Genomic DNA, 27,207 nt, shown 5'->3' on the forward strand with positions numbered 1-27,207 from the left:
CAATTTAATGTTGTTCAGAAATTTCAAGGCCATGCATATGGAGGTTAGAGTAGGTTACAGGGGAGCCTGTGAGAAAGACATGCCAAGACAAGTAAGAGATGGAGACCTCCATGGAGGTTGTGTTCTACAGACTGTGTTTAGGAAACAGGGAAGGGCAACACAGCCTGACTTAGCCTTAATCATAGAATCACAGAATTAGTAAGATTGGAAAAGACCTCTAAGATCATCAAGTCCAGCCGTCAACCCAAAATGCAGTGGGACCCTCTCCCTGACATCTAACTTTTGTACCGCTTTAATCGAGTTTCAATTTTGGATGTGTTTGTAGAATCTCTTTTCAGGAAGACACACTTCCCTAGAGCAGCCCGCTCTTCTCTTAAGTCCTAGATAATTAGGAAAAAAAAAAAAAATTGCCATTTTTCTCCTGGACAGTAGATTACTAAGAAACCATCCTCTACCAGTGGAGTCAATGGGAGGCTTATGTCTTACCTCGGGGGATTAAGATCTGGCCAGTATGTGGCTTAGGCTCATCAGAACTGAGCAGGAGATGGTTTTCTCACCTCATAAGGCTTATTCAAGGCAGTGGAAAACAAAACTATCTCATTCTGCATTAGAATGCCACCAACTCCCTGAAATCTTGTCCATGAAAAGAGCAGACCTCAAGGAGAAGACCAACACAATAGCCACTAGTTGGGCTGGGACAAGAAAAACTGAAGTTCAAATCCTTCCATTTCCAGCTGTTTTTATATCCAAGACAATACACTAAACAATGAGTCAGTAATCCAGTTAAGCCTTTTCTGTCTTGATGAACCTTCACTCATACAGAAGTGGGGCAGCTTCCCCATGGTTGCTGTTAAAACATTTTTCTAGGTGCCAGAGGACTCTGGAGGGCTCAGGAGGTCGGAGTCTTCAACAGTCCATATAAAAGTTTTAGTCATCAAATTGTTATTTTCTTCATCCTATAAACTCTCATTTCAGACCAAATTCCATCCCGGAGCAGAGAAATCATTCTCATCAGAATTGGTACATTCTCATGAAACATCAGTTTAATATTTGTATACTGAAAAATTGTTTCATTTAAAAAATCTAAGCTTGTTCCTGTCTCACAAATGACAGTCAATAGTGGCTACTCAGGTTGAGATCTGTACTGGTAACAGTAGCTAATTTGGTGAAATCTTACATAGCAAACAAAACCTCTGAAAGAAGAATTGTACAGTCTGAGACACGTTGCACCTGATTACCATTTGCACCAAGTTTGCCCACATTTACATTCTTCTTAGTGCCATTTTCATCCACTGGCAGAGCAGGACCAGGATTTCAGTTTTTATTCTGGGGCCACACAACCCTCTGACCTCCGGATGTGTTGGGCACAGTTCCACTGTGCTGAAGGTTGTGATTCTTCTTTCACTTTCTTCAATTTCAGCAGCTGCTCCTGTAGGGATGCCTGCCATCAGACAATGGGATGTCATAAACACTACCCTGCAACACATTTCTTTTCTCAGTTCGAAGTCTTCCCATTGGGATGCCACTTGATCAGAGATTTACTGCATTCACATTATCTAGATACCTTGCAGATATCCTTGACTTAGCAGCTGCTGAGAAATTAGTACATACGCTGAATAAATTATGCCAAACTTTTGCAGTTCTGGCAGGTCTTGAACTTCTTTCTACAGTACCTCCTGAAAACTTGAGCCTTTAGTAATAAAAATACTGGTTAATTAATTAAAAAGTAGAAATATTTCTAGAAAGTTACGACTTGCTGAAAAAGCCCCACTATTTTTGTTTACCTTATCTCCCACCAAAGAAATCTTTCTCTCAGACTCATGACATCAAATTTTATAATTGTCTTAAGGAAGTATACAAGCCAAAATATAAAGTGCCTCAAAAAAGCAAGTAAAAGGGTCTATTCCTTGAGTATACCCTGTATGGATGGTTGCCTAGGCTCTTCAACTTACAATAGTCATGACCATTCATCCTACAGTGATTCCCAATTTTTTACCTGATCTTCACAAGTCTGTTGTGGGAGTTTACATTTTTTTATACCTTTTATTTCCTTGTTAAACGGCAAAAGTTTAGTTCTGGCTTAATCTCTTAATGGAGTTTTTTCTCAAGTAGCAACTGAGAGTTGGCAGTGATTGCCTTCCTTTACTGGCACTGAGTCAGTACCTTCAAAGATATCCTTGTGTCCCTACTTATCCCAGCCTAAACTGGTGTTGCACACTCACTCCTCTGATGTTATTCTTATCCTCTTTGTCCAATTCATCCCTGTTCAGGACACTGAAAAAAATACTTAAAAAAACAATGAAGATGAAATCAGAATGGCAGTTCTTGATTCTGCCCTTGAGGCAGCCACAATGTATGTGTGACCATGATGTGTAATTCATCCTTGCTGCCAACTGCCTCCCAAGCTGCATGAGTGGGAGCTTTACCAGCAGGTCAAGGAAGGAGATCCTTCCTCCCTACTCCACTCTGGTGAGATGCATCTGGAGTTCTGGCTCTTATTCTGGCGTCCCCAGACTCTTCTCAGTGGTATCCAGTGACAAATGTAAATGAACAAAAACTGAAACACAGGGGGTTCCCTCTGAGCATCAGGAAACACTGATTAATTGTGAGGGTGACCGAGCACTGGGGCAGGTTGCCCAGTGAGGTTGTGGAATTTCCATCCTTGGAGATCTTCAAAACCCCACTGAACACAGTCCTCAGCAACATACTCTGGTTGACCCTGCTTGACCAGCAGGAGTTGGACAAGATGGCCTCGAGAGGTTCTTCCCAAACTCATCTATTTCATGATTTTGTGACACATGACACTGGATTCTCAGATAGCTGATGCTGCACCTTTGGGCAAGCCATGCTGAGCATCCTGAAAGGAAAGGAGAGGGTTGTGGCTCTGCAAAAGATTCTCTTTCATCTGTAAACTTGTCATCAGGAAAGCTATGGAAAATGAGGATAGTCAAGAGCAGATTATTAAACTCTAGCTTTTGGGGGCAGGAAAAGAACATGTTACATGGATTCCTCCACAACTTTCACAGAGGGCTTGGTTTCCACTATGCAAGTCACACACTGCTCATCTGGGGTATTATGTTTTCACTAAATCACACAGACAGTATTTACATCTCTCCTCATCCAAAAGGAAGAACAAGTGTCACAATAAGAGCTGTCTCCCTCAAAACTGATTAATGCTTCAATAAGAAGAAAACTCAAAAGATGCACACTCTTTTCCCACTGCAGGAACCAGGTGTCAGTAAGATCAAGGATTCCCACTTTCTCCTACCTGCTCACACTTCAGCCAGGTACGAGGAACTAGACTCCAATTTGTCTGAAAAAATGTACCTCTGGAGAAGCTTGGCTATCACCAGAGCACCAGCTATCAAATTGCAAGATTATAACAGGGAATTCACCCACACAGAAATTGTGTGACCTGCAAAGATACAGGTCTCTTTAGCTTCCACTTTTCCCTGTGATCAATGACGGTGCACATGGTGGCCAGCTGGCCTTGAAACAACGCCACTGTATAAAGGTAACCTGCAAGGAGCATATTACGTTGCTTGCAAAAGATAAATCAGCAAATGGAAAATGAAATTCAATACAGAACTCAGTTTCTTCAGCTGGTAGATGGACAACCAAAAGCATGGATGCTGCAACATAACATTTTGTATTCTTGGCCTCACAAAACTACACATTGATCTTGTACAGTTTGTGACCTTTACATGTTCAGTATGTCAGTGATCTTGGGCACTGGACAGAGGGTACCACTCCTACATGGTACTGCATGCTTGGAAGCTCTGGATGGTGAGGATAGAGAAGGAAAATAAGAAGAAATATCACAGTCATACAGACTAACAGCTCCCATTTGCCTCTTTGCTGCCAGCAGTATATTAAACCTCTGAACACAAGCAAAATGTCTAAGAAACTATTTCTTTGTAATTGTCCACCATTCTCTTGGTCTCCAGTGATCATTATTAATTGAAGGCCCAACATATGTTTGTATTAAAGTGTATTAGGGAATGGTATGATCTCCACCCATCTTCAGTGGGATTTCAGGACTATTTATCGGTATGACTCTGCTCCCATTCTAGTGAGAGGTAGTTTTTCATTGACTTGAACAAGGACAGTATCAGGCCTATACTGAGACTTTTAGGGGAGAAAAAATTTGCCGATTGCAACTGGCTCCAGACAATAATACTATCACTTTCTTATACTCAGAGCAGTAAAGCAAATATAAAACAAACAACAAAAAAATGACAAAAAAGAGAGTTCATTCTAAGTTCAGTCCATTAAGAATTACAATTTTATACTGTTGATTTCCCCTGAGTTCAATAAAGACAAACTCACAAAAAAATGAGCATATCTTTCCTTTTCCAAAAGGCATTAATGAAGAAAAGTAATCATGAGATCTGACTTTATCTACTCAATGAATAGCTCCAGCAATACAACTTTGTCTCCTGAAGTCATCAAGCTGTTAAGAATCAAAGTGTTATATACGATGCTGCAGTGATAAAAGCCTTTTTTAAATTTACACGTTATCAGGGACAGAGAATTATCTTCATACACACACACACTGTACACCGAGGAATGGTTCCAGTCTGAGATCAAAACTGGAAACATTTACAAGCTGGTGTCTATGGCCAAGAGGAGGGTCAGAGCAACCATTGCATTCCGTGGAGATCCTAGTACAGTTGGAGAAGCCTTGGGAGTGATTTCTCTTATCCTTATCTTGTCAACGAGAGTTCATTCCAATTGACTAATGCAGATGTCTAGTGTCACTTGAGATGCTCTGTGGTATTCAGGACACCCTCATGGGGCTGGCAGATCAGACACGGGGCCCCAGGCATACCTGTGTCTGTCCTGAATGGAAGCTGAAAGCTGGTGGCATAACTCTGGGCAATTCAAATATTGCTAAATTCCTAAGATTAGGCAATTGAGTCCTTCTACTGGCGCTCACGAGGACATCTAATTGTAAATGATTAAGTTAAGCTGTCTTATTCTCAAACTCGAGCCCACCAAAGTCAGATGGAGATGCCAAAGAGATCAAAAAGTGAATAAATAACCCTAACAATACCCCATTTCTGAGTGAATAACAATTTGGTCCTTCATCAGGCTATAGATAAACAAGTAAAACAATCCACATGCTGTTGCATTTGTGGTTATCTTGGTGAGTATCTTGTCCCAAACACAAAAAAAACCCCAACAAACTAACCAATAAATCCACCTCTTCACGATCTGCACTAGATGTTTATGGTGTGGGGAAAAAAGCTGAAAGTGTTATTTTGGCCTTTAGAGCAATTTTTAAACAGAAAAGGGCAAATTGATATAACAGGAAAAGAATTCCAGTTTCAGCAAAATCTTTGAAAGTCTTTGCTTTTATCAGCAATCTGAAGCCACTTCACACTTCTGACCACAAATTCTTAATGTCTTTGTGAAAAGAGCAGAATGTGAGTTCAGTTTCCAAAAGATTAATATAAATATAATCTGTGGGCATTTTTGGTGATTTGAGTTTGGGAAATTATTGTTGTTTCTCCCATCACTATTTCCTTCAAGTCAAATTGTAAGTGGATTGCTGAGATACTTCTGCCATTCCTGTATCTAGCCCACACACATGAAGGACTGCTACATCTCATCATAGCATAACAAATAAGAATATATTTGGTTTAAACATAAAATCAATGGACATCTACTCATGAGAGGTACCACACAGGCTTCACCTGACATGCTAGGTATCTGGTTTTGGCCCTGCTCAAAGTTTGATCCAATATAGATGTTTTTTGGTCTTGATATTCTTATATACATTCAAGAATCAGACAAAATACTAAAAAGTGAATGAAACTACAAAAGCTACCTCAAGGAATCAAGTAAGGGTTACCAGGCCAAAGTTGCCAATATGTCTGAAAAAGAAGAGATCCTTATTTGGAGGAAATACAGGTCTGGCATAAATACTCCACATAAAATATATCATGAATCAGTACTCATGTACAATTAATAAATGAGGCAAGATTTCTTCCCTAGAAATGGAAAGTAATCTGAAAATAAATATTCACATCCATGAGAAACTTTTTTTGAAAATCCAGTAAGCATTTGCTTACCTGAGAGTAATCCCTGATTTCCACCATTCTAGGAGGAGAATCTGGCCCACCCTTGAGCACATGCCTTCTTAACCCCTTAGCACGTGGCATTAAGTAAATCCTGCAAAAAAAGCTGCTGAACTTTCACATGCAGTAACTTCTAAAGTAAACTCCATGGCTGCCAAAAAGCATAAGCGAAGTCAGAAATAACTTACAATACGGCAGGTGTTACAGCGCAATAAGGGCTTGTCTTAGGTATGTTGTAAAACACAGACTGAAGTGGTTCCAGGGTCTGAGTTATTATGACACAGACTGTGAGGTTGCTATTTAGATGAGATTCCTCCTACCGTGTCTTCAAACTATTATTTTTTTTTCCTTTATTTGCTCCATTCACCACATTTAGATGCCGCCATATTGGATTTCCTTCTCTGAAAAGGAAATCCCCACTTCTCAGCATGAAACTTGAAAAGCTTTTGGTCTTAGAAGGAGCTGCTGAACTTACACTCTACACCCAGGTAACTTAAGCCATGTGGAAATATGAACTGTTTGCAACCTTCAAGTCCTCCAGTGCAGGCCAAGCTCAGGACCTAAGCCAGCACCATTAGTACTTTGAGCAGCAGACGGCAGCAGTTAGTGGGAAAGTCAAAAGTCAAGGGAGTGGGGAGAGTTGCCAAAGCACTTAAGAATACATGTTTATTAAAGCGCCATTCTTGGAAAAAGAGATGTTTTCACCAGTTCTGCATACATGTACTCCCTACGAGAATATCAGTCCAGAAGGAGATGATGCTGGCTTGTGTCCTCAGAGAAGGATGCTGCCTCCCAGCTAATGAGACCCGTATTCAGCAGAGATGCTGACCCCTGACTAATAAACTTCATCTCCCAGCCCACCACACATTGCTCCCGTACCACAACACATAGCCTCAGTGGGTCAGCCTGCCCTTGCTGCCTCCAGAAAGTACATCTATAGGTAGGACACATGCTCTGCAATCCCAGAAAGCTAAGCTTCAAGGAAACTCTGGAGTCAAATCAGTGGGACTTCACAGGTTTGAGAATCTTGACGTTTTGGCGCTTTTGAAAAATTTCACACTGGATCTTGCAAAACTTGCAGTATTCCCAAGAGTATAAATTAGGACTTCAAAAAGAATTACCCCAAGAAGTAAAACCCTGCCTTTCATTAAGCCAAGGCTTCATTTTTCTCTGGCAAATCCAGAAACCATGGTGCCTCATCTCTAATATGAGACAAGGAGAGCTTTGGATACAGCTACAGGCAGGAGGAAATACAAGATGGTGGCTGCAAAGTGACAAATTCCTCCTTGTGATGTTTTATTTCTGCTGAAAATAATGAGGTTGTTTAACTAGACTGGCTTTCACATAAAGTTAACTCATACACGCACATGGCCTTATATTTTCTGGATCAGTAGCACAGACATCATGAGAAATGTTTTCATTTCAGTTTCCCTGGAAAGGTACTAAGAATATGGAGTGATAAAGCAGAATTTGTCTTTGCAAAAATGGAATTAGTGTCCAAGCTATATAAAACCCCTACTATTTCTTTCAATTGCTGATAGGAAAACTGTTTACCTTCTTCAGATCTGTGTTTTTGTTGTTTTGGGTTTTTTTCATTTCTCAAGAAAGCAGAACTGCCTCCCCTCTGACCACCCTTGAATGAAATCAAAGTGGTAAAAATACGCCTCAGGACTTGTTTGGGGAGGAGGGCTGTTTGTTTTATTGAAGCTGTAAAGGTGGTCATTCCTTCTACAGAACTAACCCTTCTTCCTTGCTGGAGACTGTTCCTTATTGGCACCTCTGTTCTCTCAGAGATTCGCTTTATTTGGTCTCTTCTCACACTTCTTTCATGTTGCAGGGGTGCACAGAGCAGAGACATCACTAGCGCTGGCAAAGGGCTCCCTTTTCCTCCAGGACTTCAGCTTCATTTGACTTGTGATCAGTAGTCGTGGACTCAACACAGAGATGGACTCTCTTCTGCTGCTTCTGCCCCGCGTTCCTTTCTTTAATCGTCCACTGTGCCAAAAAATTACTTTGAAAGGTATTTGGAAACTTTCTGACATTTTTCAAGGTGTCAGGCTGGGACCTTTCCCAAAAATAGCAATAGTTAACTCAGCTAGCTATCATGTTTTAAATGTTTGTTATATTTTTAAAGAGTTTTTTTCTTTTCTTCTGAAATGTGCTAGAAATATGGGGGGGTTGTTCCATACGGTGATTCCCCTCATTTTTAGTTTTTTGGGTTTAGTGGGAAAGTTGATGAACAGTGGTTTAGGGAGATGAGAAAGAGGCAGAGCAAATAATAAGCACAAATCAGGGAGAATTTCCTCGTTCTTCCCTCAGAAAACCATGTCTCCTTTGTTTCTCTCTTTGTGCAAGGAATAGAAAAGAGTTAGCAAAGTCCCATTTCAGCTGGGCAACTGACAAAGTTCAAAGTGTGACAACTGAGTATGTTATAAAGAGAAAACCTGCTCAGCTTAAGTGAGACTTTATCTTTTACTTAGATACTAAAAGGCAAAGGATTGCCCTGTGCCTGCAAGCAGCTGCATGCAGATGGCAATACATTGAACTTGCCCACAGGAGTTTGAAATGCAAAGCATATAGTGAATCCATTACAGATTTTAAACACTGTTTTTAAAAAATTTCCTTCCCATTTTCACTCACCCTGGCAAATTTTTGCCCTTCATGAGCTTCACAAGTCAAATCAGGCAAGCAGGAGACCGTTTATTGTTCAACTCCAAGGGACGAAGGGTGGAGAAAGGGTTTGTCATCGCATTAAGTTCTGGCTTTAGGTCCCTAAGATTCCACTGTAGCCACTGGAGAGAGATGGCAACTCCCAGCTCAAATTGCAGGTATGTGAAAGCGCTCTCTGAAAAGGCTCTTTTCTCTCTCTGTGACTTTGGAAAGAACCCATGTTATGAAGACAGATACAGATGCAGATAGATAACAGCTGTAGAAAAAAAGTTCTCCTCTTTTCTTCTTTTTATCAGTTATTGCTATAAGAAGGAAAATTCTCACACACCTACACTCACACACACTGCTACATTTTATAGAACAGGGCTCAAGTCCCAGGAAATTCAAGGTATCTTTGAAAGACCTAGGCTCAGGCCAGGGTCCTGGGACTTAAATGTGCTACAAGTATGTATGTATTTATGTTTTACACAGCAAATGTGTAAATACTTGCACAGCAGCAGGTACGTAACTGAGCTTTGCACTCACGTTACTGCAATGTTTTTAGAATAAACTGTTGCCTTTGCATGCCAGGAAAACTGTTGGTTCAGTTTAGCTTGGTGCAACTGGCACTGAGTATGTGTTAGGGAAGTATTGTAGAAGGAAGAAAGCCGTATATTTCAGGCTAATGCTGGGATTATATGTCATCTGACTTGGCAGCTCCGGGGCATTAACTGACATGGTGTATCGAGTTAGGTTAATAATCTCCCACTTGGTTCTGCTTGAGCAGATCCGTGTGCTCAAGCTAGAGATCAGTGACAAACACGGAGTCTCGGAGGGAGAGGATTAGCTGCTCTGTGATCAGCAGGATGGCACTTGCACCACGAGATGTATAGACTTAATACCTGGATCTGCTGTAAATCAGAAGCTACATCTGGAACGTAGCAATGCAAATCTGAGTCTCCAGGGATGACCACAACGATGAAGACAGGCTTGGATGACAAAATGACAGATACTGGCAACGTGGACGGGATATTACCAGAATGGGAGAAAAATTTAAAGCATATAAAAATACCTGCTTGCTTTAACAAGATGCCCCAAGAGACTGGGAAGACTTTCCCTCACTCCAAACAAGTTGGAAATTATCTTGTAGGCAAGATGATCAACAAGGGCTCCTTTGCCAAGGTGATGGAGGGGCTGCACATCCCCACGGGGGAGAAGGTAAGCTCGTAATGAGAGGGTACCACACACTAGGAATTGCAAGTAACCTCACACTAACTTATGCCAGAAAATTTCAGACCATTTACTCCACAAACCACAATCTACTCAGTGAATTATCCTCCAAACCTTATCCTCATAAATTAACCTCATAAATTGAGTTTATTGCTCATGTATAATCAGTCACATGTGTGAATATGTATTGAATGCAACTGTTTTCACAATTATAAAACAATATAGACAACAAAGATATCCTCCTGCTAAAAGAGAACCGGATGATGGCATAAGGATATTTTCAGATCTGCTTTTCCTGATAATCCTCATTGAGTAATTAGTGTCACATATCTGACCTTTAAAGCTATGGACAACACTTACTGAAAGGCCAGCTACTCCGTTTATATGGCAGGACACAAGTAACATCTGTTACGTCCCAACTCAGTCAGGACAAAATAATGTACCACTAGACATAACTGTGGAAAGATGGATTACTATCAAGTGGGTTTTTGAATTTTACTTTTCTTGTGGCTTCAGCAGCTTCACTGGCTGACCAGCTTCCCAAACTGCAGAGACTAATTCCAGCTCAAGACAGCCAGTATCCTGAGTGGCTTTTAGACCACATCAGAAGAGAGCACATTAGAAAAAAAAAAGATGTCATGCAGTCAAGCATGTAGGGATTTTTTTGCATTTGACAACATTTCATATATGCCTATTTATTAGTGCAATCAGAGGGATAGATATGACAGACTTCAGCCCTTCTGTTTTAGCCTTTAAGAGAAATAAAATGTGTATTCTTCCATCAGGAACATATTCCTCTGTGATACTGATTATCAACACCGTGTCAAAAACAGCTTCTCCCAGATGTCAGCTTACTCCCTATCCTTTTGAAAATTAATCTGCTTTGCAAAACTTGTTGCCAATTTGCATATATCCTTGCAATTTAGGTAGCCATGAAAGTCATTGACAAGAGAAAAGCTAAGCAGGATTCCTATGTTTTAAAAAACATGAAGCGTGAGCCACGGATACACCAGATGATTAAGCACCCCAACGTTGTTCAGCTATATGAGACCTTGGAGACTGACAACTCCTATTACATGGTGATGGAGCTGTGCCTTGGCGGGGACCTCCTGGACAGAATTTGTGACAAAAAGAGACTGGCAGAAAGTGAAGTAAGGAGATACACCAGACAAATTCTGTCTGCAGTAGAGCACCTGCATTGCCAGGGAATTGTTCACAGGTAAGACGTTTCCCTCCTTACAAACAACAGTAAGAAAAGAAAATGTGCAAGAATATGGAGAGCTCTTCTTCACCAAGAAAGCTTTAATTTTCACTTGTAGAAACAGGGATTGCAAAAGAGACTATGTTCTCTCAGCCCATGTAAAATACTTTAATATAAGCGTTTTACCCTTAATGGTGGTAGAAGATAAGCCATTATATACTCCCTGCGAAGTAAAGTCCAAGGAGAGGAGCTGATGAGTGCAACAAATCAATACTTCACCACTGTTATCTCAGAAGTAGCTGGTGACGAACATGTATCTAATTCAAATATTTCAGTATGGCTATGCATATAAATAGTGATTTCATTTGGTTAGCCACAACATATTGAAATAACCACACAGCACTCAGGGCAGAAGACTGAGGAATCTCAGCTCGCTGCTTGCATAGAGAATGTAGTCCTGCAGGTCCAGGTCTGTGGCTGTAGAAGGTTGCTGACCTTCTACACTGCATTTTTGCATGAATTTGCGTTACAGGGGCAGATCATGATTTCATACACTGCTAGAGGAACTTCAGCAGCCCATGCAAGGAGAGCTGATCTTCTTCCACTGTGAATCTCGATGAATATGCCAAGAGCAGCAGAACAGGGACTTACATTTTGGGTGGGAGAATAGGCAAAAAGCATTTTTTCCCACTGTTTTTCTGTTTTGCTTAATAATTCATGGTGAGTCAGATCTTTAATTTTAAATGGTAAACACACACATCAAGAAAGCCTCCAGGACCTACCAAGTAATCCAGTTGACTGTATCTTTAAAGCAGTCATGAAACGAATAAGCTGTGAACATGATGGCTCAGCATTTACAAATGCTTCATGACTTGAAATGCTTGCATTCCAGCACTTAATTTTATTGCATTTATTAATTAATAAGAAATGAACAAGAAAGAATCAGTATGTGACCTAGAGAATTTAAGCATATGAACAAAAAAAAACAAACAGAAAATAAACCCAAGGGGCTTCACCCAGTTAGTCCAGGCTGACATCTCTGACTTGCTGGTTTTCTAACTAATCTATTTCACAGCATTTCCTCAGTGCTCATGACCATAACATTTATGTTCTTCCCATGACAACATTTCTCATTGATTTCTTAAACCCTCTTCCCTTCTGTTTGCTTGGAAACAACTCTTCCCAGTAAGCAGAGGAGTAGCCTGACTTCTTCCCTTACTTTTATCCTCTGTTGGTAATGTTTTGCTGGGAAAGTTTTGTGAGAGAGAATTCTGCTGCACGCCCTGAGAGCAGCCAGGTGCGAAGTGGTGTGAGCTCCTCCAGAGACTCATTTTATGAGTAAACCCCCTTAGCCAAAGGAAAATTCATCCCTGGCTCTCAAGCACATTGTCATAGGGTTTATGAAGTTGCATGGTCCAGCAGGACCCCAGCAGCCTTGCTAGGCTGCAGACATAGGTTTTGTCAGTGGTAGCTCAACTCATGACCTGCTGCTAGCTTTGCGATTCAGAGCTGTGGCCTGGAGCTCATACCAGAAGCAGACTGAGAAGGATCTGGAAAGGCTTTTCTGTTCCGATCCAGCTGCAGTGATCTACAGCAACTCGCTGCAGAGTTTCAACTGATGAGGATAATTGTGGGTGTATCCTCTTCTGAAAAGAAGGAGTCAATGTTTCCAGAAAGATGAGCACAGAAATAGGAAAGTTACCTCACAAAGTCAATCTGATTTTGTCATCTAAGCACTGAGCAAAATTTCAACTCTTTGGAAAGGAGAGTTCTCAAGCTGCGTGTTGGGAAGATCTGCTGCTCGATGGGGAGAGAGCTGGTAAAATTGCACTGAATATCATAATTCATGAGATGGAGAACTGTGTGCCAATGCTTGGGTCTATGGGTATACCTGCCCGTGGCAGGGAGGTTGGGTTAGATAATCCCTGAAGTCCCTTCTAACCTAGGCCATTCTATCATTCTATGCCTGGAACCCCTTTATTTTACTAGGATAGAGGTGCCTGGTGATTGCAAAGTCTCATTCCTAAATGATAATCTTAAAAATTTGCTTTGGCTTGTAAGTGTCTTACAGGTATTCCTGATTTTTAACCCTGAGATATACCTCAGAAAAACAGTATTTTTCATTATCTTAATAACACATATGAAAAACTGGTGAGTTTTGTAACTATTTTTAGTCCAATTTGATAGCGCCCATCAGAAAACCTCTGCTATGTTTTGACAGCTATTTTGTTTTTTGAAATTTACTTTTCCTATTCAGCACTAAAATCAGTGCCGATCCAAGAAATCCTTATGGATTAAATTAAAGTTAATTTCACAGTAAAGGTAGTACTTTTCTTGTCCATGTCGGATCACGGTTAATTTCGATGCCACAGTTGCCAAAATGATCCAGAAAACAAAGCATTGACTCACTTGCCTGTTCTCCCAGCACACAGCATTTTCTGTGCCAGATATAAGGTGGCTCAGGCACAAGATCAGGTTCAACAGCTTCACAAGCTAACACTCATCAGCTGAGCTCTGCTAACTATCCTTATGCATGCTCTGGACGTGGCCAAGTGGTGAGGTAATGCACTGGAGCCTAAATACCTCAAATAAAGACATATAAGCTAAATCACATTACCTTGCAATTGGATTGGGTTAGCACAAGCACACAGTCAGCTACCAACTAACACTGGTGCTTGCTAAGTGACAGCACTTTGCTTGTATGTACAGATCCTAATTTTTCCTGGATATTTTCCCTTCTACTGTATAAAAATCTCATATATCCTTTTCAAATCATGACTGGACCAAAGGCCTGGAGAAGCATCAGAAACTGCCCTCTAGGCACTCTCTCTGAAGTCCCTGTGGGAATGAGAAGAAATTAATGAGATGTTGTTTAAATTTACAACATTGCTGAGAAAGTTTCCTTTGGAAAGAATGAACAATGTATCTTTGATGCATGATAACTTCTGACACTACTTTAATAGTGACCATTATCAGTTTTTTCAGGCAAGAAAGCATACATTTTTATCAACTGGGGGAGCACTCAGCCTACAGAACAGCAGTTGTGGCAATCCAATGTAGCATTCTTTAATTGTAGCACAGTAAAAGACGAGTGCACTGTGAGGTGCTAAATCTGATAGAAATGTCACATTTGCAATGGCCTGCAAAAACCAACATGTTTTAAACTACACAGTTTCAGTACATGGAGTGATGTCACAGGGATAGGCTATGAACAAAGTTATCTTAAATATACCTCTCAGCTTTTTGGGCATCGGCTTATTTGCCACTCCAGAAAACATGTTATTCAAATTAAAACGGATTAAACAGTTTTCATTAAAACCATCTCCACTCCATTCTCAGCCTGGGGCAGCAGGGGATTTCGAGCGAAATGCTGTCCCATCAAGAACCACTGAGAATACCATCAAACCACCCATCGGGACCATCAGGTTCATCTTGGTCCCATCTCTCCTCCTGGTTTTTCCTCCTGTAGCCTCTGAAGTCTTTGGGCTGACAAAAGCGTTTCATGACTTCAGAGCAAGTGGGAAGGAAACCCACGTACCCATAGCCGCTTCTGAAACTTGCTCTGTCCCCACCATGCTCCCCGCAGAGCTGAGGGAAGCCCCCCAGCAGCAAGTGGGAGCCCGTGAAGGGGGTTGGCAAAGCAATGCAGGTTCCTGGGCTGGCTCCCAACACCCAAATTGCACTGGCTGAGGATTTCTCAGCACTGTGGAAGATTTCAGCTGCCACTTCAGGCGCTCCCCGCAGCGAAGCCACATTCTGGCTTTTGGTTTGAATTTGTAAGGATATAAACATCCCCACAATAAGCAAGTAAACACCTGAGACTCATAACGGCATTTTTCCTGAAGCTCTGAATTACATCCTCCTGCATAGACAGCCAATGCCGGTTGACCCTGTTTACATAATTATTGCTGTGGAGATGTCTCAACATTCAGGGTTATCTGGCCTCAACTCAGCTTCAGTACATCTTCCCCTCTTCCACAAGCATGGCAGGCATCACCTTGCAGTTTCCTTCTCACCCTTCGTATCTCTCGGGCAAAATTTAGTCACAAAGAAAACAGAAATATTCAGCAGTACTCAATACTTTAAAGATAAAAAAACCTCTGGCCCAAGTATTTTCAACTTTCTTTTTTACTGAAAAGAAGAAATAAATGCTGGGGTTTTGAGGGTTTTTTTATATATATCAGTAGAAGTGATGATTCCTAAAATGAATGGTCTATTTAAATTATATACTAATGAAATATTCCCTGAAATACAGAAAGTTTCTATTTTCCCAACTGAAAACTTCAGGAAGGAATAAGGATCTTGTTACAATTGTAGGCAGAGCTGTCCAGAACTATTGTTATTATTTCAATTAAACTTTGCTAAAAACTATCTGCAAACAGCTGGGACATCAGGAAACTTAAAGTTTGCTTTCTGTCTTCATTTCAGGGACCTAAAAATTGAAAATTTTCTTCTTGATGAGAACAACAATATCAAAATTGTTGGTAGGTGCACGTTACCCGTGAAGCTTCTTTTCAGCTTTTTATTTTGTGTGGCTTTAAGTGACAGTTCAGCTACTATTTAAAAAATACGTTTTACGAGGGAGCTTGTGATTATTCAGTAAACATTCAAGCTTTTAGAATAAATAAAAGTTATGAAGTATAACTTAACAGCTTGTTTATTTGAGCTTTAATTAAAACATATTTTTAGGAGAACAAGGAAAACAATTTTGCCTATTGTGTTCTCTTGTGTATTGCTGGAGAAGCAAGAAACAATTACAGCTTTTATGTGTAGAAAGCTGTTTCTAGCAGAAGTGATTTGTAGGCAAAGAAATAAATCTTCTGGAGTGAAATGCAGGTACGGACACGTTAACTTCTGTTGAGTCATTACTCCAACTAGAAACTTCATCATTTGGTATATGTTAAAAATTTAAAAATAAAAGATGTTTTAGTCACTAACAGAAAACTTGCTCGAGTTGTGAAGCAAACATTTATAAAAATGAGTGAATTTGCACCAAGCAGTTAACACAGCTCAGAGAAACATTAATTTTATTCTATGGAAACGGCAGAGAAAAATCCCCTCAAGGGAAGCTCACTCTTAGAGAGGCCACATGTTTAACCCAGTGTTTCCCAAACTTTTAAAAGCTTAACACCTCTGTGAAAAAAAGGCACCAACTCTTCACCCCTGTTTTATAGCCAGCCAGTCCTTTACAATCACACCTTTTTACTTCCCCCCTCCTTGCACACATGCACATGCACAGAGAGAGAGGCTTAAGTTAGCACATTTTCCCCCACATTTACAATGGGCTGCAGCACACTCAGACCGGCCGAATGCGGTAGCTCATTAAGCCATCTAATGCAGCTGTGTAGCTGAGCTCTTGGGCTAGCACACAGTCAGCCAGGGCAACCTGAAAGAGCTAAACCCAAATCAACCACGCCAGACCCACGGCTGGGGAATTTCACTGTTACTCCCCTGCTAATTCATGGCACCTTTACTTGAGCCCATAACGGCACCCACAGCTGAGACACCAACAGATGTTACAGCCAGCTGCTGTTTTCACTGTTCCCCTCTCTTCTGCCAGTTGATTAAGTGTTTTGAGAGGAGACTAAAACTTCTTTGTTTTTGTGACTGTCAGATTTTGGACTGAGCAATACCACAAAGTTCAAGGGTCTCTCCCAGGAGCTGTTACATACTCAGTGTGGAAGCCCAGCTTATGCTGCCCCAGAACTCCTTGCTCATAGGAAGTATGGTCCAAAGGTGGATGTCTGGTCCATGTGAGTAGACCTACAAATATGCTTGTCAAAATACTCTCAGCACTGAATGGTTTAGACAAGACTCTGATAAAAATGGGTTGGTGGCACTCAGCTTTGGGGCATCATCAGCAAAAGCAGAGATGTATCAAAGAAGGGTTGTCATTAAAAAAAAAAGGTGTTAAGAATATCTTTAAATGCATATCCATTGCAAAACACTGGAGAAAAAAAATTATCAATGTACATTCTATTCTGGAAAAATCCTGTGGCAAGGGAATTCAGGAGAAGGTAGGGTATCTAGATCTGAAAAGACAGAACTTGTACATACCAGCACCCTCAGATGACCCCCACCTGCCACTCTCCTGTCCTTCTGGCACACAGGTTCTGCTGATATCTGAGCAACTTCTGTCAAAATCAGAAGACTTGGAAGCTCTGTATTGACAAATGGGCATTTTCTATCTAGGTATATCTTGTCAAAAGAAATCTAAACAGAAAAATTGAGTCTTAGGGACACACAGACCAAAGATATGGCTATCACAAAGCAATGTGATTTTCATCCATCCCTTAGCCAGCCCCTTTATAGCAGATTATGATAAAAAGATGGAGTTATTTACTTCATAGGTGGCACAAACCTGAATGGACCACACTTTCCTTATTCATTGTACCTACAGGATATATAACTTATAATAAAGAAGAGCACAGAATGTGCGATCAGAAGCATAATTTTTCACGTAAATTACCTCAGACTTTTCAGATGCATTTGCAGTTTGCAGTTCTAGCAGCCAAGTTGTGGGAGTTTTACTTTTTTGAGAGTTTTTCTAGGTAGGAGTGGGAAAATGATTTTTGTATTCTTTGTTTTTCATGGATCTGGATAGGAGACTGGCTCTCCATGTTTATCATTTGTCCAAAGGCTGTTCATGTTCATCTGTATGTGTGTATACATACGTGCCCACATAACAGCTCTCCTCAGCTGTTTTTATAGCAACAATATGCCCAGGTTTGAGTGTTCCACCTAGAAGACATTTTTAAGCTCATTTCTAGCAGGTATGGTTCCGAGCATAGAAGGTGAGCGTGAGTAACACAGACTAAGCCAAGACTTCATCTAGAGCATTAAAATTAAAAAACTCAGTGGCTGGTCAAATGCACCTTTAACCAGATTCCTCTCATCTGTTTACAATTATAGCCATAATTCCTTGCAATGTCTTAACTACGAGTGACAGGGTAAAAATCCAGCTATTGAAGCCAATGATAAAAGCCTGTGGATTTCAAAAAGCTCACAAGGCTTGAAAGAGAAATGACACGTTTGGGCTTAGAAGTTTCACCTCCCACCCCACACCTCAATGACATTGATGTAAAGGATTTTAGTGTTCTGCTTCTGCTCGACACGCAATGCTGCATTTGATCCAAACCACCTCAGTCAGGACACATGCCAAAAGGAATGGGAGGCCTGGATGTACAGAGCTGCTCTGAACTGGGATGTCCAACTTGCTCATCCAGCTGCGAGAATGCGTAGTCTCCTTGAGGAGTGCTCAGCAGTCTTTACTAAACTGTGTATTCACAGAGGGCAAAGTGGTTTAGGTTGCTCTACGTGGTTGACGGTACCCACACATTATGCATCTGATTCCGATGTCTAAAATAGAAGCTTAGGCTCCCTACATGCTCAAAAGAGAAAGACGATTTATATACACATAAAGATATAATGTACATTATTCCTCTCAATGTCTACTTCTGGCAGACATATTATATATTAGGGTTTTGACCTAACCTCAGCTTTCTTTAAATTTACAGGGTATGAATGGTACACAAAATTTACAGGGTATGAATGGTGCACAAAGTTAAGGATGAAGGGACAAATTCTACCAAATTACTTCAGTATAAGTTTAGGTTTCAAAGGTGCTACTCTGAGTTTATGTAGACATAACACAGACAAATCAGGTCTAGAGGATGCTGACAGCGCTTAAATAGGATAATACTTATTTTATATTTCAGATGTCTGAACGAGGGCAAAGAGCTCACTCTGTTACTGAGCTCACTCTGTTAATAAATATCACATAACAAGTCAAGGGCTATATAAAACTTATATATGGCCCTTGGCATTTAACACAGACGTATTCTGCATTTTAGGCATAAAACATATTTACAATTTAAATCGGAATTGTTCACATTGTCATAGTGGAAAAGGGAATTCTGATGGACTAAAATATCAATTAGGAAGATAAGTTACTTCTATTGTCACAAAATAAGTAGAGGATTACAGGTCAACTGGATTCTGGAAGAAAAGTACTTCAGTGTAGTGCAGAAATAATGACTTTATGCAGCAAGACTGACCCACACATTACAGTGTGGAACACTGGGAACCAGAAACCCATATTCAGTCAAAAGCGCATTCAGAGAAGTAACTAAATTCAACTGCAATACAGCTAAGGCTCCTACGAGGCAGCAGCAAACAGCAGTGCCTGTTTTGCCTAATCATGAATTTCGTGCATAATATTTTAAAGATTCGATGACTGGAAAGTGATTAGCTTCTCTGCACCAACTGAATTGAGGAAACAGCTGCTGTATTCAAACAAATCTAGACAGTTCAGTGGGATAGAAGAGAAGCAGTTTCTTATAGCTAATAAAATTCCAAGTTTAACATACCATCAGGTTCCAGCTACAATTAACTCTAAGTGCATTACTGGTAACTAGCTACAATTTGTGCCTAAGATTTTAAAAGAGATTTTAGGATGGTAGCTCCATCCATTCTCCGAATTCCCACACCTTTGGGATTTCCCCATCCCGTAGGCTGATGAAAAGAACTATTGCCAGTTTAAAACACCAATCATGTATATCATCACCAGCAATTTAAAGTGCATGGGAGTGTTTGCAGCGTTGACAAGAAAAATGTATTTAATGTTGTAATGACATTAGAGATCCATTTGCATTGCATATTACTCCACTCATCAGAGAATATTCAGGGGCCTTCGTCTCACTTCAACACTAGGTACATTTAATCCATTTGCAATTATGTCTTATAGAATGATAATCCTTGCTACTTCAGTCAACTCAACGTTGTTTCATTGCGGTATGTTTCCTTGGTGTGACTGTACATTTTTACTCAAAGGATTCATCAGAAATGTTAGGGAAAGCATTACATTCAAGGACTAGATTTATTGGAAGGTTTGGCAAATTTAGAAGAGATTAATCTTACTTAAATGTAGCCATCTAACAACCAGGCATCTGGATTATAGCAGGTAGTTAGTGTCCCATTATTGTCAGTGCAGGGACATAGCTCACCTCCTGAGACCCTTACCTGAAGCCTAAAATAGCTGTATAACCTAGCTGTGACAAATCTCTCTGGAATGGCCCATCTCTTTCCATTGATATCTACTGATATCCAGGTTTTAGCTGGTTAAAGTGAGGCAAGCTAGTTCTAGTTGAGAGTAATAAAAACCCTTTATCCATAGGTTACTGTTTCAAACGCAATCCAACATAACAATTAGAAAAAGGTGCCACCATCTTCTCATGATTTTGCAATGGTGCCACCACCTTCTCATGGTTTTTCAGCTGTCTGAAAATGTTAAGAAATGGTTCCAGTTGTGCACACCAAGCGTAGATCTGTGTCACAAATAACATCGTCATCATCTGCGCTAAGGTACGAACCAAACTGATTAAATCTGAGTTGCCAGAATTCCTAAAATGACTGTCTGGACTGAGTTCAACAGAGAAATGGTAGAGGATGGCGACAAGAAGTGCTGCTGCAGTGGCAAAGTTCAGCTGGAGCAAGGAAGTACCATGGAGAGTGTTCCAGGAGACCTGGTCCACAAACTCGGGACAGCAAAGCAAATTTTCCAACCGTTGGTACTTGCCCACACTTAACGGCAAACCTTCACAGAGGTTGCTGATCATTGCTAGCAACAGTTAAAGTTTTAAGTCTTTAGCCAACAGCAAGCTGTTACCAAACGAATGCCTTCTAGGCATAAGTCACACCTAATTTTGCAATCTGAGCAAAGCAAGAACAACTGAATTACTATTTGGAACAGGATCTATTGCATCGGTCCCAGCGCTGTGTTGTCACTCAGTCTCCAAACCGAAGTGCTTTATTCCGACGGGCTGGGTACGCTACACTGACACTCCAATGAGCTTATTTTAAAAATAAACAGCAGGTTTCCACTTTCAACACTGCAGGCTTTCCAGTCACTCACTGTACAGTCTATTTTACACACACTTCCCACAACATTCTTTTCTAGATAAAATCGCATTTACACAAGGGGGGAAAAAAATGTGTATTCAATACAAATTGCTGCTTAGAGGTAATTTGTAACCTCATTCTTTATACCAAAGGCAAATTTCTGAAACCTGACTCATAGCTTTGTGGGATTTTTTAACAAATATTTATTAGCATTATACAGAGCTCTGATGTTTGTCTTTTTTCTTTGACAGAGGTGTAAGCACGTTTGCTATGCTAACCGGCACATTACCCTTCACGGTGGAACCTTTCAATATCAAGCAACTACATCAAAAAATGTTAGTTGGAGAAATCAGCCCTATTCCATCAGACATCTCCCCTGGTAAAGCAGTCCAATTTTTATAAAGAGTATTGGTGTATAAACAGTCTAACCCACGTAATAAAGTGAACTGAGCAATAATGCAATCTTCTTGAAAATAGAGATACCTTTTCCAGTTGCTTCGCTTACCTTCAGAAATAAGTACTTTGCACCTTAGGTAAGATCTCTTTATCTTGGGCTAGTAGGAAAATAACATTTTCTCTTCAAACGACCACTATTCTTGGTTCTTATTTACAGGAGGAATAACATGTGCATTGTTAAACAAAAGTGGAGCAGCTGTGCAGTAAATGAGAACACTGCCATGTTTAGTATGTCCCACGTTTTGTGTCATAGCCAGGCATTCTTTCCCATTTTTCCCTCAAATCAGTTATCAAAACCTTAGCTAATTCTGCCTGAAGTGCTTGTCTTTCTGCTAGAGAGAGAACATACAACTGTGAGACAATTAAAGAAATGGGACAGCTATTTTTTGTGAAAGGTCTGTTCATATTTTTCCACGAGAAAAAAATGAAATACATTTTTCAGTGAATTTTGCTAACAGTCTTTAATGAGGTATTCAATGGAGTCTTTTAGGGCAACTGGGAAAGATAGTTGTCAAAAGCTCTAGCCTGAATTACAACCCATGACTCTAAACCCCAGAAGTCATGTTGGTGTGTACACACTCTGGGTTAGCAGTCCAAAATTTACTTCCTCAAAGCACAAAATTCTGTTGCTTTATAACAATTCCTGTACACCTCTGGCTTCAGTCTCTATTTTCTCTCCCACCTGGATTAGCATGTTCTCTGTTGACTCTCACAGGCTTGGACACCTTCTCACAGCCGTTATCGTGCAGCTTCACCGACCAAGTCAGAAGGCAGAGCAGAATGAGACATGTTTTGCCCGGCATGAGTTCAGCTCTCCCCATCGTTTTGAGCAGCTTTGCTCGCTCTGACTTTGGGAAAGAACGAGCCTAGGAAGCAAGGTTTACTTCAGCCTCTGCCTGCAGCCAAGCTCTGGGAAGCAGCAGAGAGTTCCAGACTAAGCTAGCTGTGTCTAGTCTGGAGATAATGTGATGATTCAATTTCTTTTTCTCCCCCAGTAAATGGTATGAGGATCTCTACCATAGCTGCCCAGAATGTTTGTACATTCTTCTCTCATTTGTCTTTCTATGGAGATTGGTTGCCAGATAGCAGCTCCTTTTTCTACAAGCCCTCCATAGCTTCAATTTATTATATTTCTGATTTTTCTTATTTATGCTATTGTTATAGCTTCTACTAATAAATGCATTATCTCTGCTTCTCTACAAAGCCCACACAGTTAGTGGAAGATTGTGGATAACTCCATTGTTCCCTTGTCCATTGGGAATTTAGTGAGAGAGCAGTAGTAAACAAGCTTTGCATAGTTTAGATTTAAGTTCTTCTGAAGGAGATTGCAAGTGAAAGGAGCAGTATATTCCCGGTTTAATGCTCACTTGCTGGTTTGCTCATTTCAAACCATCCCTGAGGACTATGGAAGAATTTGATAGAGTTCCCCCATGAAGAAAAAAAGAGAGAGGGATGTTATGTACTGTTGGAGTTGAGTGATAGGCATACAGGAATACTTGAGCTTTCTCTCTCCCAACTCCAGGAAGCCAAAGTACAACATTTGTCTGAGCACGTGGGTCCATCTCCCTCCCTTGATACAGAGAGTTTTATCAATGAGATTAGCTTCTCTATTAGCTTCTCTATGTGAGGAAGGTAAGCCCTTGGAAGTCAGCTGGTGCAGAAGTGCCCCTTCTCAGAGCCTTGATCAAATACTGAGTGAGCACACCGTTGAGTTCACTACTGATGCCACAGACTGCATTTACTGGGGTAAAACAAGCAAATTAGGAAATGAGGTACAGTTCTGTATCTACAGCAGCATCCATAGGTCCACAGCATGCCTCCCAGCATGATTTGGCCCATGCTGCTCACTCTACTCAGGCATCCCTTGGAGGAACAGGATCACCACAGGGGACCACGGCACTCTCAGAGGAGAGACGGAGCTGTTTTATTCAGCAGTCCAGAGGTAGCCCTAGAAACGGGGTTTTAGCTGAGGCTCTTACAACATGGAGAAGCAAGGCAAGTGCCACATTTCTGGTAAAGAAACATTTTGCACTGCTAAAATAATCAGATATTACTAGTGAATAAGCCATCTCATCTGCATACTGCACAGGAGCTGTACACTTCATGCAGTCCTTACTTGAGCCTGACCCTGATAAGAGGCCTGGAGTCAAAGAAGCAATAAAAGATAAATGGTTGAACGAAGGCTTCACAAGGAAAACACTGAATGCTGCTACCTCTGAGAACAGGTAACGATTTTCACATCTCTCTTCTAGCTTGAGAATTCAGGATTTGGGGGAAAGCGCTGGGGGTTTTACGACTTTTGTTATCTGCTCAGAGCCGTTCCAAAATGACAAAATTTTATTTCAGAAAACACCATGTCAACTTTCCTAACATGGATAAATTTTATATAAGAGGAAGCATTCTTGTAGAATAGCTTATGTTTATTGTATCAAAAAAAATTCTCAACATGCCTCACTGATGCTACTAATTCCTAGACAGTGTGCTTCTAATCCTTTCCTGCAAAACTAGGTCTCACATACCCACCTGAGGGAACAATATTTTTTATATTACACTGAAGTTCTTGTTATTCTAATAATGTCTGTTCTCATCCATCTTTGTAACTGGCCTTAACTACTCTCAATTTTTTCTTGGCAAACCACTTTATGGTTTAAAATTACTATGAAAGTTTGAACTAGATGCGTGCAATATGACACCACATAAACATTGCCAACTTTCAAGATGTTACTCATCTTTCATATTGGGAAGTTGCAAAGTGTATTTTGCATGTCTTTAAACATCTAATTTCAGTGATGGACCTTTTATATCTTCCTCACAGTTGAAAGCAGCTAGTCATGGGTCAAATATCCTGTGCCCAGATAGTTACGTAAAAGTCAATAGCTTACACTAACCAAAAAAAAAAAAAAGATAGTAAATTGGCCTAGGTAACCTACACCACTTGCAGTGGTGTGTACAGAACACATGGCAGTTTTCTTATCACAATCCAGACAATCCAGTGCCAGTCACAGCCAGGGCTAAATTGTTAATTTCTCTGAGAATTGCCCATCGCTTCTACCTGTGTCCTCCTTCCCTCTCCTCAGATATGTCTGTGCCTATTCATACTGAAGTTTGACAAGTTTGAAAAAATGTCTTAGGAGTCTCAGAATCGAAGGCTATTGTATTCCTAAAATGCCTTTACTAGACTTGACTACTCAAAGAAGCTTGTGAGTAAAATAATTATCATTATTATATAATTGGTTGTATTTCACAACCTGATTTACATATAAATAAAAATCCTCCTGTATTTCCCCTATTTCTTTTTTTTGTCCTTTGAGGTTTTCTTGCCTTTGGGGCTCTTGCTTTCTTCTTACTCACATGTGCATACACCATCTCTCTGTTAATCCATTTGAGAATGCTGTACTCAGAACCAAAATTTACACATTCAATTAAAATGAGAAAATGCTGTTTTCCGTCTTTTAATTATTCGATCTTAATCCTGGTGGGTGTCATTTCAGAGTGATCAATTATATCAACAACAGGATATTAATAATGCAGTAACAGAGCCTCAGCCCAGCAGTGAAGTCAGTGTAGCCAGACAGAGGATTGTGTGTATAGTAAGTGGGTATAGTAATTATAGTGTATAGTAAGTGTGTATAGTAATTTGCCCCTACAATCAATTTAGTCTACTCCAGCTACATTACAAGTAATGTGCTGTCCTTACTGTAAGTAATGTGTTTACTTACTGTAAATTCTGATGTTGTATCTGGACGCGTCATTTGTATTTAAATACTTTTCCCTAATATTTCAGACTTTGCCACAGTGAATTGAATCCTGTTGTTTTAAACTACATGACAGAAACGATGGCGTTCAGTCTTGCAGAAATTATCAACGTCTTAATAAATAACAGACCCTCTCCTGCCATGGCTTTGTATTGCTTATTGCTGAAGAAACTGCTCAGGCATCAGAAAGACCACAAAATAGCCCAGGTAAGATATTACGACAAGCATCAAATGCTCCCTGGATTCTTATGAGGAACATAGCACATATGAAAAAGGTGGTTTTCCATAGAACAGACACAAGACCCACCAAAACCAGTAATTGCAGATTTGGGCGTAGTCTCAGGAAACCTGCATTCTGACACTCTCAGAGGTGACTGTTTTAAGACTCTTTCTTTTTTTTTTCCCCAGAGATAATACACCCTTTTTTATGACTAATTAATTTTTTAAAACTTGCTGCTGGTTGTAATGGGATTTAGAGTTATTTTGTTTTACATAAAAGATTACTTTTCCATTGAGAAAAAGAGCATTAGCATCTCAGTGACCTCTCCATCCCTTCCCTTTCTGACTGATCCATGAGGGCATGATCCAAAGCTGGGGGATGGGGGGGGGGGAGTGGAAAGCTGTGAAAGTCATAAAATCTTTTTTCCAGCATCTTTTTTAATGTATTTTTACCACTGTATCTTAACCTTACACTCCAGCTCTCACTCACTGAGGGACATGGAGTGAGATCAGAGGGGACAGAAATTTTAAAAATAAATTCAGAAAATTATGGTAATCACTAGTAAGGCCACAATTAGTTAAAAAGGCTGTAAGATTTTCTTTTACAACCGTTTCCACTAAGGGGTTCACAGCTCAGTCATAAAAATTTTGCTTCAGGCAGAAACTAGGCAGACAGGAAGCCAAACTCCAGCTTCTAACACACAAGTGCGATGGGAAAAGTTTCAGCTACAAAACAACACACATCACCGATTAGCCTCCCATTCAAAGCCTGTGCCCCAGAGAAGCTGTATTTTGAGAAGGTCCAGTTGACTCCTCTAGAAATTATTCAGATGAGCTTGAGCAGATCCAGATCTCCATCCCAGCACACAGCCCCAAGGTCACAGCAGCCTGTGCAGTGTTTGCAGACAGAGCCATAACTCAAAAATATGAGTTGGGGAGTGTGCGTCTGCGTGCGTGCTTAGGGGGAGGAGGCTTTCCTTCACATATGTGATTTTTTTTTGTATTATAATTTTAAATTGGATCTGCTAAATCATAAGTCACTCAGAAAGAGCCATATTGCAAAGGCTATTGACCAGCTTTCTTGAATCTCTGGATGTCAAGCTGATTTACAGCCCCTAGAGACCTAGACTTCCAGGCAAGTGGTAGCTTTTCACGTCCTCTATGACCTCTTTCAGCATCCTACCCGGGTGGAAGAGGTAAGCAAGCATGTGCATAGAGTAAGTTACAAGCTGATTAAGGGGCTGCGTTTCTTCCTGCCAGTCCTGGCATCCAAAATACCCTCTTAAGGTAGAGAGTCAAACTGAATTCAAGCACAGATCCAAAAATTGGCTCCGATTGTAAGGTAATAACACTACAAATTATTCTTCCGAAGACCTAGTGTATATATGTATTTCCCAGGCAGGCTGGAGCTTTTGGTAGAGCAAGTAGGAAAAAAGAAGTTTAACAATGGAATGACTGACATTTTCATTCTCTGTGTTGACATTTTTCCAGTCAAAGGTTTAAATCCAAGCTGGTACTGATCCAAAATAACCTAGCCAGCTACCAGCTCAAAATAGTGGTAACTTTCACAGAATCACAGACAGGCTGAGATTGGCAGGGATCTCTGGGCGTACAAACCCCTTGTTCAAGCAGGGCCACCTAGAGTTGATTATCCGGGACCATGCTCACATGGTTTCTGAATATCTCCAAGGATGGACACTCCACAGCTTCCCTG

The 27,207-nt window shown here is 40.5% G+C and overlaps 1 protein-coding gene across 1 annotated transcript; it reads left to right on the forward strand.

Moving 5' to 3' along the window:
• Positions 1-9,710: 9,710 nt before the first annotated feature.
• On the forward strand, positions 9,711-25,481 carry LOC104280652 (hormonally up-regulated neu tumor-associated kinase-like; the record flags this gene model as incomplete). The annotated part of the gene is made up of 7 exons (XM_009878372.1): positions 9,711-9,950; positions 10,889-11,181; positions 15,592-15,647; positions 16,778-16,916; positions 21,315-21,442; positions 23,609-23,744; positions 25,304-25,481. Coding segments are annotated over exons 1-7 (1,170 nt in total), but the record flags the coding sequence as incomplete, so codon positions are not given.
• Positions 25,482-27,207: the final 1,726 nt, after the last annotated feature.

The sequence above is a fragment of the Apaloderma vittatum genome, unplaced genomic scaffold (assembly GCF_000703405.1).
Source record: "Apaloderma vittatum isolate BGI_N311 unplaced genomic scaffold, ASM70340v1 scaffold6241, whole genome shotgun sequence".
Classification (NCBI taxonomy): Eukaryota; Metazoa; Chordata; class Aves; order Trogoniformes; family Trogonidae; genus Apaloderma; species Apaloderma vittatum.